The sequence below is a fragment of the Seriola lalandi genome, unplaced genomic scaffold (assembly GCF_002814215.2).
Source record: "Seriola lalandi dorsalis isolate HSWRI2012SDOR001 ecotype SW California unplaced genomic scaffold, Sedor1 jcf7180002054901, whole genome shotgun sequence".
Classification (NCBI taxonomy): domain Eukaryota; kingdom Metazoa; phylum Chordata; class Actinopteri; order Carangiformes; family Carangidae; genus Seriola; species Seriola lalandi.
In genome coordinates, this window is record NW_019525453.1 from 6,826,282 (window position 1) to 6,837,959 (window position 11,678).

The following is an 11,678-nucleotide window of genomic DNA, read 5'->3' on the forward strand; positions in this document are numbered from 1 at the left end:
AGGACCAAAATGTTTTTGGTGTGTGTGTGTGTGTGTGTGTGTGTGTGTGTGTGTGTGTGTGTGTGTGTGTGTGTGTGAGAGAGAGAGAGAGCGTGAGTGTGTGCGCGCGTGTGTTTATTAAAGTTTTCTCCTCATTTGTCTCCTCCAGGTATCTGTACCTGCTCTTCTCTGACGATGACCACCTACCGTTCGACCACTGGGTGTTTAACACCGAGGCTCACCCTCTGCCCGTCATCAAGAAGGACAAAACAGACAGACCCAACGAAGTGGAGTAGCGGAGCGTCCTGCGCTGACGTCCCAAAACAAGTGCGAGAACCTCTGATCCTGTAGACCTGAGCCTCCAGCTGTCTGTCTGAAACAGTTTAGCCATTTGGAGTCCCCAATGGTTACAGATGCCTCTTGATCGGCTTTGACTTTTTATTTTCAATGGGATCAAAACTGAATTGAAGCCTGTTGGAGCTGAATTGTCGCTGTAGAGTCCCGTTTTGTTGTTTTGTTTTGTTAATGTTCAGCTCTGGTTGAGTCCGGACGCTGACCTGGACCAACATGTTTACTGCTGGATTATGTAATAACTTGTCAAAATGTAATAGATTGTCCCTCCTCATGAGTTGAAACCATGTTGTGATGAATTACAGGATAATGCAGTGATATATTAATATTCTCGGATTATAAAAGTGGTACTTTCTAGATTTATTATTAGAGTTTATTTCACTCCCAGGGTCCATCACATTTTCAGCTCATTCAGAGGGACAATCTGAGCAGTTATCACATTATTCATCAGTTGTTCAGTTTTTCGTAGCTACAGCGCTGTCTGGCTTTCTTGAAGGAGAACACTGAGAGACCTGAACCAGTCGTCTCCCCTAATGTGGATATTTTGGACCATCGGTCTTTTGGGCACCAAACCTAGAAAAAAAAAACTCCAGCTCTCGTCTGAGGATCACAAGGTGAACTCAGCGAGCTGAGGGATGCTCCGTTCACGTCACACGCATCGTCTTTTCCGTCTGCTGTACTGCTTCAATATCCGAATGGGAACCGGTTTTCTTGTGCCAACACTGGTGCCGCCGCCGCCACCACCGGACTACTGCACCGTCGTCACAGAAACATTTGTTTTTTTCTAAAAAGCACGTGGTTGTCTCTGTGGGAGTAAAGAAAAGACGCAGCACAACCCGAGCTCCGTTTTATAAACCTTCTGCGTCCCCTCCTTCACCTTTTACCTTCCTCCCTCCCTCCCTTCCTCCCTTTGTTTGTTTGAGTTTGGTGTGACACAGGATGAGCAGCCACACCAGCTCTCTATCTGCCAGTAATTTCACTTTCTCTCCAGGACGTTTACCCACAGCTCTTCTTCTGCTTCGCTAGTCCTTTGTTCGTCTGTACCTGTGTCTGGCTTTTTGGATTCTAGATTTATTTCTCTTTCTCAAATTTGCACCAATGTTTCTGGGGTTTGACCGATACAGCTGGTGATGTTTTCCAATATTTTTATTAATTTCTCCCAAGCTTTAATCTTATCACATTGTTTATTTTTCTACTTTCCCCTCGCTAATAATTACAAGTTTGCTGTTTTTTGTTGTTTTGTTTTTTGGGGAAAAACAGTGATTACAGCATTTTGAGAGTGAAATTGATGAGGGTGCACTTTCCTGGAGCTTTCACTTGCATCTTACAGTCTTCCTCAGTCACTTAGCCGTTGTAGGGATCAGTAAGACCATGGGGAGTGGTTGAAAGCTTTGGGAAAAGCTAGTAAGCCTAGAACCTCGAGTTAAGTTTTGGAGTGCGTTATTTGAAATGATGAAATTTCAACCTTGTTTTTTTTTCCTGGAGTCTTGACATCCAACAGACTCCTGCTGCAACAGTTAGTACCTTTAAATCTGAACCTTTTCACTTTTAGTCTCCACTTCAGAGGAAAGCGGATTGATCACATGAATGGATATTTGTACAGTCTGACTCCAGTGTGTCCTGTAGACCGCTGGTCTCAGTATCAGTGAACCTGTGTATCAGTCGGACCTTCTCTTGTTGCTGTCGCATCGCTTCTTCTCGTCTCCATCCTCCAGTTGGAGCGTAGGGCAGGCTGTAGGATCTACTTTCCTCTATGAGGAGACGCAGACTCTCCACTTCACTGTAATATTTCACCTTCGCACACACACACACACACACACACACACACACACACACACCTGCACACACACACACACCGTCACAAGAAGCCATACTGATTCAATACAGCTTTACCATTCTGTCGTTAGGACTTTAGTTCCCTTCATCCTGGGGGCATGTGGCTTTACTGACACCAACTGTGTTCCTGCTTTTGTTCCGCTGATCAAAGTCACACTCACCTGATCGTTCAGTCGGGTTTCCTCCAGATGCCGCACGCAACTGTAGCCAGATTAAATCCAGTTTAGTCTTCAATCTAGTGCCTTCACTGTTGAAAAGGAGTCAGAGGGAGAGACAGCTCACAAACACAAAGGAGTAGAGTTTTAGATAACTTCGTAGCTTTAAGTGAAGTTCCAGTGCCTCACATGAGGATTTAACCAAAACTAGACACGGATTAAAGGATAAGTCTTACATTTTAATGTGATATTCAATGAAACTTTGGCTTGAAAGTCGCCCAAGAGTTGGTGAAAACTTGGGGAGAAAGTGGTAGATCAGACCAAAGGTCCTTCTGAGATTTAATTACATACATAGAGATTTAAAACCAGGAACAACATTAATGCGCTCAAACTAGTCTTTCTCCAACCAGTAACCATCATTTAATGGTTTGAGACCAGTAAAGGTCCCAGTCACAATTTAGATAATTGCTTGACTACACTGACATCTAGTGGTGAGAGTTTCCTATTACAGTACACATGAGTCCCGGGTAAAAGACTGCAGTATACATATATATATATGTATACTGTATATATATATATATATAAACTCCATAGTTAGAAGAGATCTGCTCTTGAGAGAGAGTATAACAAAAATCTTTAAATTCTATACTTCATGTATCTTCAATTTTCTAGTACAAGTTTTAAACTTATGAGTGGTTAACTTTGCCAGATGTTCATTAGTTTGAGCCTTTATCTTGACACAGAAAAGTGGTGTATCATGGCGGGGGCCGTGTTCACCTCCTGCTCCTGTAAATGAGCTTTAAGCAGACTAAAGTGTCACTGGGAGATCTGACAGATGGTGAGCCATTAAAAAGCGCAGTCAACAACAACAACGACTTCGCTGCCGAAAATACTTCAAGTAGATTCATTGAATTCAGCCATCTGACAGAATGACGAGAGTTGGCCGAGCTGAGTGACAGTTTAAACGGCAGCTGTCAGCATTTAGCCCAGGTGTCTCACAGCAGGAGAGGAAATCTGACAGAAGCATATAACAGAGAGCCACTATACAGCAGTATATAAAGATGGTGACATACTGTCTTTTCACAGGTTTTTGGTTTTTATTGAGTTTCACTAAAAGAATAGGCTCAAATCGATTAAAGGATGAACAGATGTTCACCTGATGTTAATGTCCACACATTCAAGAAGTTGCTGACCAGCAAACAAGCTAATGCTAATGCTTCACAATCCCCATGAGCAGGTTAAGAAAACAAGAAATAGTTCAACTACACAAGCTTTGTGTTGCAACTAGTGTTTTCAAATCCAGTAAAATCCCAGATGATGTTACGTTTTATTTGATTGGAAATTTTAAAATAAAGTGACAAACTGCTAAATTTCAAAATTAAATTAAAAAAAATGTAAAATAAAAACCAAAAACAGTGAGCCCCGATCATGTGATAACCAACAAAGACATATCAGTCGGCAGCCACTCCCATTCAAATTGAACAGTGTTGAGTTTCGGAGCTGTGAGAAATCCCTCCATGTTCTTTCCATCACTGTACAGACGACAGTGTCTCCGTGTTTAATCTGTGTTTTTTGTTTTGTTAGACTTGGGTTTAGAGGCATTTATTCTACTATCCATGTGATGATGTGTTGTAATGGTTGATTTTGCTGATTGTGTTAATTTATTCTGTAGTAGTGAACATAGGACTCAGAGGTGTTTGGGCTCTGACCCCCAGGTGGCGCTGTGGCTTTAAATGGTCAGAAAAAGGACAATAACACATAAATATGATATTTAGAACCATAATAATCAGCTGTGAAGTCTGCTGTGGGTCTTACAGCGATTATACCAATAATTTATGGATGTTTTGAAATGCTACACTTGGTACCTTTAATGATGATGTTAACTATTGGAGAAGGAAGGTGAAGAAACCACCTGGGAGTCAGTCAGACAACCTCACAGGAGGGTAGGAGCTGTATGAATGTACCATCCAATGTGAAGTGAAGAATATTTTATATGCATTATGTCTTTGTTTGTTCACTTCTATGTGCTTTTGTTGTGTTTTATTTTTGTTTTCTTCTTTTATCTTGTAAAGCACAAAAAGTCAAAGCGATGTGTGCAGGCGGAGAGAAGTCTGCGGTTCACAGAATGAGAGGGAGCTGCGGGTCTGATGGCGTTAACATAGGAAATGATCCAAATCTGCCACATGAGGTGTATCAGGACACGGTAGAGTCGCAGTTTTTCATTTATTGTTTTGAGGATCTCAAACATAAGAATGGAGATATGGGGATTTTCAGCTTTATAGTATAAACCAAGTGGATTTAAGTGTTAACAGTACAGTGTGGTGTTAAGGTACTGAAGCTGCTCGATACGAATCCAGAGACCTGAATCTTTCACTAATGCTCAGACCTGATGATTGATGTACACTGTTCAGAGCTTAGGATGAGTCTGAAGTCACATGATTCTTCTTCCTAAGTGTTTTGTATAAGTGTGGATAATCACTGAATTAGCTTTGCAGTTTCTTTATCAAACAAATTAAGATAAAGATTTCTTTTTTTTTTCACCTTATTGGCCCTAAGGTCGGCTCGTAAAGTGGTTTAAATGTAGCTCAGTATCCACTATTAAGACATTTTAATGTTTTTTTTCCCTTTAAACTTGATTTTAAACCGGCAACTTGAAAGTTAGTGTCGGTAAATCTGGAGCTGGGGACCAATTAAAATGACTTTACTTTCAAAAGGCATCAGTCAAGACGTGCTGGTTTTATTCAGGCAGGTGAAGCACCATTAGACAAGTTAACATAGTTCACCTTGGTCTCTGCACACTGTTGTCATGGGACATGTCATAGGTGTGTTTGGTTTTATTTTCATTATTAACTACTCCGCCCGTCATTTTCTAGATTAACTGCTTAATTGTTCGGGTCATAAAATGCCAGAAATATTCTGTTTACATTCATATAAAACAGAGAAAATTGGAGAAGCTGGAACCAGAGAATGATTGGAGTTGTTGCTTAAAAAAAATTCTGAATAATCAATTATCAAAATAGTAGCTGATTAATTTTCTGCCAGTCAATTAATTGATAAATTATTGCATCTATAGATTTATGTTCCAGCAGGAGAAACACAGGAAATAGTTTCAGTATCTGCTGCAGCAGCGGATGTAATTTCAGCTGAGTTTGAGTGTCGCTCATTTTTAATCAAATTATAGATAAATGATGGAGTTGCATTAATTTCTTTGACTCCATTCAGAATTCCATACACTTTAGGCGACATTGCAACATTAAGGTTTTTGTTGCTGCCTGGATTTGACAAGCTTTGATAATTTCATGACCTTTGTCCAGTTGTCAAACTGTCAGCTTTGCAGTGGTGGGGGTTGCATGTTGTAGTCTTTTGCTGCAGTAATTATGGTGGTATGAAGTGATAATAATTTTAATGTTAATGGGTATTTGAATGAACATTGTTTCCTGGTTTAGGGTTTAGTTTTACAAAGTTCCTGCCTGTGTTGAGATTTGTTCGTGCAATTCAGCAGCCAGAAATTCGATTCTCAGAACATTGAGGTGTGGTAATGTAACTGTGTGCAGAGTTGCAACCCTTTATTTAGGAAGCGTGGAGGCTGAGTCAGGATTTTGACCTGTAATTTAAACTTGAAGGGCTGATCCGCTGCATTTTCCCCAGGAGGAAGTCAGAACTTTTAGGCTCTACATGTGGTTGGACTTACCTCTGTAGGTGCCCCGCTGGATTTATTTTTTTTGTTTGTTTCACTCACGTGACACTGATCTGGTCGTTTCACTACCTGGACAGGGAGGAAATGCAGAACGTATGCGGTTGTTCGTGTAAGCCGTCAGTGTTAAATCTGCTTCAGCTTGATGTAGTGTGACATCATCAGGCATCTGCTCATTTTTTTCATTTTTCTTTTTGTTCCCTAAAAAGGTTGAATTGTCTTTGGTGATTTTTCTGAATATTGTGTTGATGATCTGTTGCGTTCCAACGCTTTTCTATTAGTGAACATTAAAGGGAAATGCCGCCCATTTTAGGAATTCATACTTTAGTCAGTCTTTGTGGAAAAAGAAAACTTATATACATCACACTGACATCTCTTCTTCTTTTTGAGTGGTGCACTAAATGAGACTGATCTAATCTTAATTCTTAAAATGTTTGGCATTGCCCTTTAAAAGGTTTAAATGTGTGAAACCAACCTCAGAAATGTATCTGTACAAAAATATTGCTGATAATCATTCCATTGCACATAGTTTACTTTGGTTTATATGCAATATTTTAATTTTGTGGGGAAATTTGTTTTATTGTGTTAATATTATTAAAAAATGTAAATATTCCATTCTGGCAAAGGAGCCGTTCTACATTTATATAAAAATCTTCTGAGCTTATGGATTAAAATGATATTAATGAGCAGCAGACTTTTTAATAAACTATATTTGTTACACTTCTATTGTGAATAAAAAAATCTTTTAATAAGTGGTGGTTTGGGTCTTTTTGTCCTTTAAACCAGGAGAGAAATGTTAAAATATCAGGTTTTCAAACATCTTTAGTTTGTAGTTAAAACCCGACTTTACATGAAAATGAGCCAGAGCATGTTTTATCTGTACAGCCACATATAAATGTTAATTGGAGGTTAATGCTGAGATGTTCTACAGAAGGTTTAACGTACATGACAAGGCCTAAAAGATGCATTAGATTAATGATGTTTTACAATACATTTTGGTTCCAGGTCTTTTCTCTTAAAAAAAAAAAAACATTTACAGAGAAAAATAATTATTTAAAAACACATCTGGACTACACAGCACATGGTGCATGTCATATAAAGACTCTTTCTTTGTTTGAATGAGCTTAACGTCACTGGAATGAAGACAAAAGTGCATCATTTTCAGACACAGAACTGAAGAGGTAAAGTACTGGCGGTGTGACAGAGTCAAGCAACTGTGATGGACGCAACTAAAAGATCCTTCACCTTTCACACAGAAACAGACTCTGTTCCTCCGTGATCAGATTTGGGGTCCGGAGAACGTCTCAGCTCGCTGCAGCGATGTAGACGTGTCCTCCAGGTGGAGCGGGGTGTGGTTACAGCTGACCACACCCAGCAGAGCTGCTGCTCCGCTTAGAGCTGAGATAGAAACCCATCAGTCTACAAAGTCACTGAACCAGTCATCGTCAGTACGAACCACTGTTATTGGTCGCTTCCCAGTTGACGAGTTTTGCCTGTTTCACTGAGTGAAACACTGATTATAAATAGTCGCTTGTCGTGTTGTTCCGGGTTTAATGTCGCACTTTTCTTCTCATTAGACACATAACTGACCAAACTGTGACCTGGAAGTTCAATATTACTGAAAGTGTTTCTTACATTTGTCCAAAATCTTTTTGCTGTCGAGCAAAATAAAACAAGATGAACAGATATGAAGTCCTGAGCAAGAGTTTCAGCTTTGTATAACTTTATGTTAGCTCACACGATTTAATAAGACTGGCAGTAAATAGGACTTTTTTCTAATGAGTGAATGTGAATCCAATGGAACCTTTAATTTAGATCTTTATATCAATAGACTTTCTTCTTGTGTGTCATGATACGTCCAGCATATTGTGAATCAACAGTTTCACCACTTTAGAAATAAAAGACGACATAAACTGACTTCTGATGGGTTTGGTGTCACTTTAACCTGCCTTGATAAATAATTCATCAGAATTAATTTCACTCTGCAATGATAACAGAAGACTCCCATCAGTCGAGCCCGATGACTTTCTGATCTCCTCTCCTGAGAATAAGACTCAGCTCAGGTACACTTAACAACAAGGGGGAAATAATCCATCAAGAAAGAAGTGCTTGTCAACAGTTTTTGCTTCATTCTGTTATATTTAAGTGATAAAAGCAAAAAGAAGCCACTACCATGTTTATCATGTTCTCTCTGACTATCTGTCTTTAGAGGAGAAATAATAAAGACGGGCATCACAGACACGGAGGTCGCTGTTTCCTGACACAACTCATTTTTTTCTCTAACTAATTCTGTCTTATCTGCGCTCTGAAAGATTGAGAGCATTTTTCTTATCTGCCTGAACCGTTGGCGTGGGACATGAGCAGGAGGCAGGACTAAGAAAAGATAAGCTGGGACAAACTGTTCTGCTCTGCGTCACAAAGAACACACCGTCCAGCTGCTGATCGTCCCTCACTGCTCTCACAGCACTGGGACCAAATCAAATAAAGACTTTTATTTTTTTGTGAGGCGTTTCATAGACCGTCTTCCATATGACAGGAGGTGTTACAGTAAATAAACAGATGATTCACACACGACAAGATCAACAATACACAGAAAATGAAAGTGCAAGCTGCACACTCATAACGCTGACGCAACTCTGATTTATTAAAAAGGAAAAACTGAAATTTCACATCGACAAAAGTATTCACACACTTTGCTGTGACACTTTTCACTTCATCTTTGAGCTGTTTCGACATCTTGATCGGGGTCCACCTGTGTTCAGTTCACCTGACTGGACATGATTGGGAAAGGCACACACCTGTCTATAAAAGGTGTCACAGCTGACAGAGGAACACATCATTAAAAACTCAGAAGAAGAAGAAGGGATTAATCGTCTGAATCTTGGAGCAGTTTATACAAATAATCCTGGGAATGATATTTGGAAACTTATTTTATTTACTTAAAAGACACTGGATTAATAACAAGAATATAAGGACTCTTATAATTCAGCAGTAAGTGGCGATGATGCTGCATATGGTTACAACTTGCCATAAAAATGAAGAGGAAGAAGAAGAAGGAGAAGAGCAGAAACTAAACCATGAGGAGGAGGAAGCTGCCTGCAGATCTCAGAGACAGGATTGTGTCGAGGCACAGACCTGGGGACAGATACATAAAAGATTCTGCTGCATTGAAGGTTCCCACGAGCCCAGCGACCTCCGTCATTCTCACATGGAAGAATCAGGACTGTTCTTGGCCAGTCTGAGCAATCAGAGGAGAAGGATCGTGGTAAGAGACGTGACTGAGAACCTGATGGTCACTCTGGCTGAGCTCCAGAGATCCAGCTTCATACTGACGAGCGCAGGTGTCACGCATGAGTCAAACTAAAGGCCTAACACGTCCACATTATCAAGAAATCAACAAGAACAAACCAGAAAATAAAACAGACGCAAATAATTCTTTGTTTCCATAGTGATGGTCAAATAAAGTGAAATTGTAAATCGTTCGAGCTGGTTTGACCTGCTGCTGTTTCCTCGTCACCTCTGTCTGCTCCTGATGACCTGGTCTCAAAGTGAAACCGAAAGCTTGAGAAGAAGCGTGCCTCTGTCTTTGGAGCAACTTTACTCTTCTATGTGTTGAATATCAGTGTAAATCATCTTGTAAATTACAATCTGTATGTAGGTTTTGTGAATGACCTTATTGATCATGAAATATGCATTACTCTATTGGTTTGATATCGCATGTTGTTGCTTAGTAACACTAACTCCTTCATTTCCCACCGAGTCTTGTTTAATGACTGTGTGTGAACTAACGTCGTCCTCATGATGTCGAATACAGCTGTACCAGGAATTCAACCATAACTCATTACAACTTGTAAACATCAGTGCTCTGGTACACAGGCTTCTTCAGGTGAAGCGCCGTCACCTGACTAGAACAGGTGTAACAAATCAAGACCAGCTGAAGCCCAGCACACGCCAACATTATCAAGAAGACGACATGAGGCCTTTTAAAGGGGACCTATTATGCTCTTCTGAGTTTTTCCTTTCTTGGAGTGTGTTATATAGATTTGTGCATGTAAATGGTCTCCAGAGTCACAAGGATCAAAGTTTACATCAAAGGGAGAAACTCTGTCCGGGTAAAAACCCAATTCAGTCCAGCCATTACTTCCTGGTCCTGCTGACGTCAATACTTTTCTTGGTGCTGCCCATCTGCAAGCTTGGCACGCCCCCACATAGCTACTTATAATGAAGAGTTTTCTTTAGTTGAAAAGACACCATGTTCTCAACTGCCTGCAGAAGTCTGCTTTATTTTTTCCACGGTTCTCCACTGCTCCAAACATCATAGTGTGAGCCCACACATCAAGGAGGACTGCTTCAGAAACCACGCACAGTTAGACAACGGTTATTTCTGTAACTCACACTTAATGTAATTCACACTTTCACACTCAGGCTCACAGCCTGTCAGCCTGCATTGTTACTGTGGATCTGTGATGTTAACCAGTTACCGCGACCTGATCATGTAAGTAAGAAGCAGCAAAGCGAAGATATAAATGCTCAACGTGTTGACATGCTGTACCTCGTTAGCTCAGATAAATGATCCACAGTTTGACCGCTGAGTTTGTTTTTCAGTAACTACAAGGAGTACAGAAGAAGAAGAAAAATAACGTCTTTTCAGAACAATAAAGAATGTAAATCTATTTTAGGAGACACCAAGAATGAAATGATTAACACTGAAAATGGCCATAATAGGTCCTCTTTAATATATCTGGTAATCTTCATTTTTCCCGTAGGGGATAAATGAAGTATCTATTTATCTAAGTCTTTCTTCTGCAGGTAAAATTCATATAAATAGATATGTTTCTGGTTGAATTTACAAAGTATCAAAATGAAAACCTCAGAAAACAAAGCTCTGATTAATTTAATATGAAATCTTGTATTATGATCCAGGATCATTTACAGGACTGCGCTCCTAAAACCACCAGAGGGCAGCAGAGGACCAAACAAACCGTTTGTTATGGTTTTTCCATGAGGCGGACCACCATGACATTTGTTTTTACCTTAAATCTAAATGCTTATCATACATTTACATTTAATATTTTAATATTCCATGGTGTTTTTTAATATTGTATCAGTTTTTTGTTAATTTTCCTGTTTCGCTTCCCTCAGCCTCGTCTGAAAATCTAAAAGGTTATTTTATGGTTTTGGTTTTTAACTCTTCTTGGGTGCGCAGAGCCGGCCCTCTGGCAGCATAACCACTTCAGCCTGATGATGTCTAAAAGCCCAGAAAAGTCCAGACAGCTTATCCTCCCATTACGTAGAGCACAAAGGTGGTTTGTCTTCAGAGAGTAAAAGCAGTAACCCCTGTGGCGTGAGAATAAGAGCTGTGTGGGAGGAGAGGAGAGGAGCGGGTTTGATCCACACAGATCTTGAAGGCTGATACAAATTTTTGGATTAAAGATAGTAATAATGTAAAGACTGCTCGATCAGCGCCATCATTTAGCTCATTATAATTAGTTTGGGGACATGTTTCCCTAATTTGATTGCTGGGGTTCATATTGTGGGGAAACATGTGGGCCTCTGCTCAGAGGTGTGACCACGTGGACGTTTGAGCTTCACTGCAGGATGATGTCTGACACAGGAAGACTGTTTTCACATTCAGCTGCTGGAGGGAGAAGTTTCTCTGAGCT

General features: G+C 40.1%; 1 protein-coding gene across 1 annotated transcript in view; it reads left to right on the forward strand.

The window, feature by feature from the left end:
* man1a1 (mannosidase, alpha, class 1A, member 1) overlaps positions 1–6,767 on the forward strand; it is a 141,305-nt gene extending 134,538 nt beyond the window's left edge. The window contains exon 12 of the mRNA XM_023430152.2: positions 149–6,767. Coding sequence (XP_023285920.1) covers positions 149–275 — 127 coding nt within the window. The 3' untranslated portion in view covers positions 276–6,767. The remainder of the gene's footprint in view (positions 1–148) is intronic.
* Positions 6,768–11,678: the final 4,911 nt, after the last annotated feature.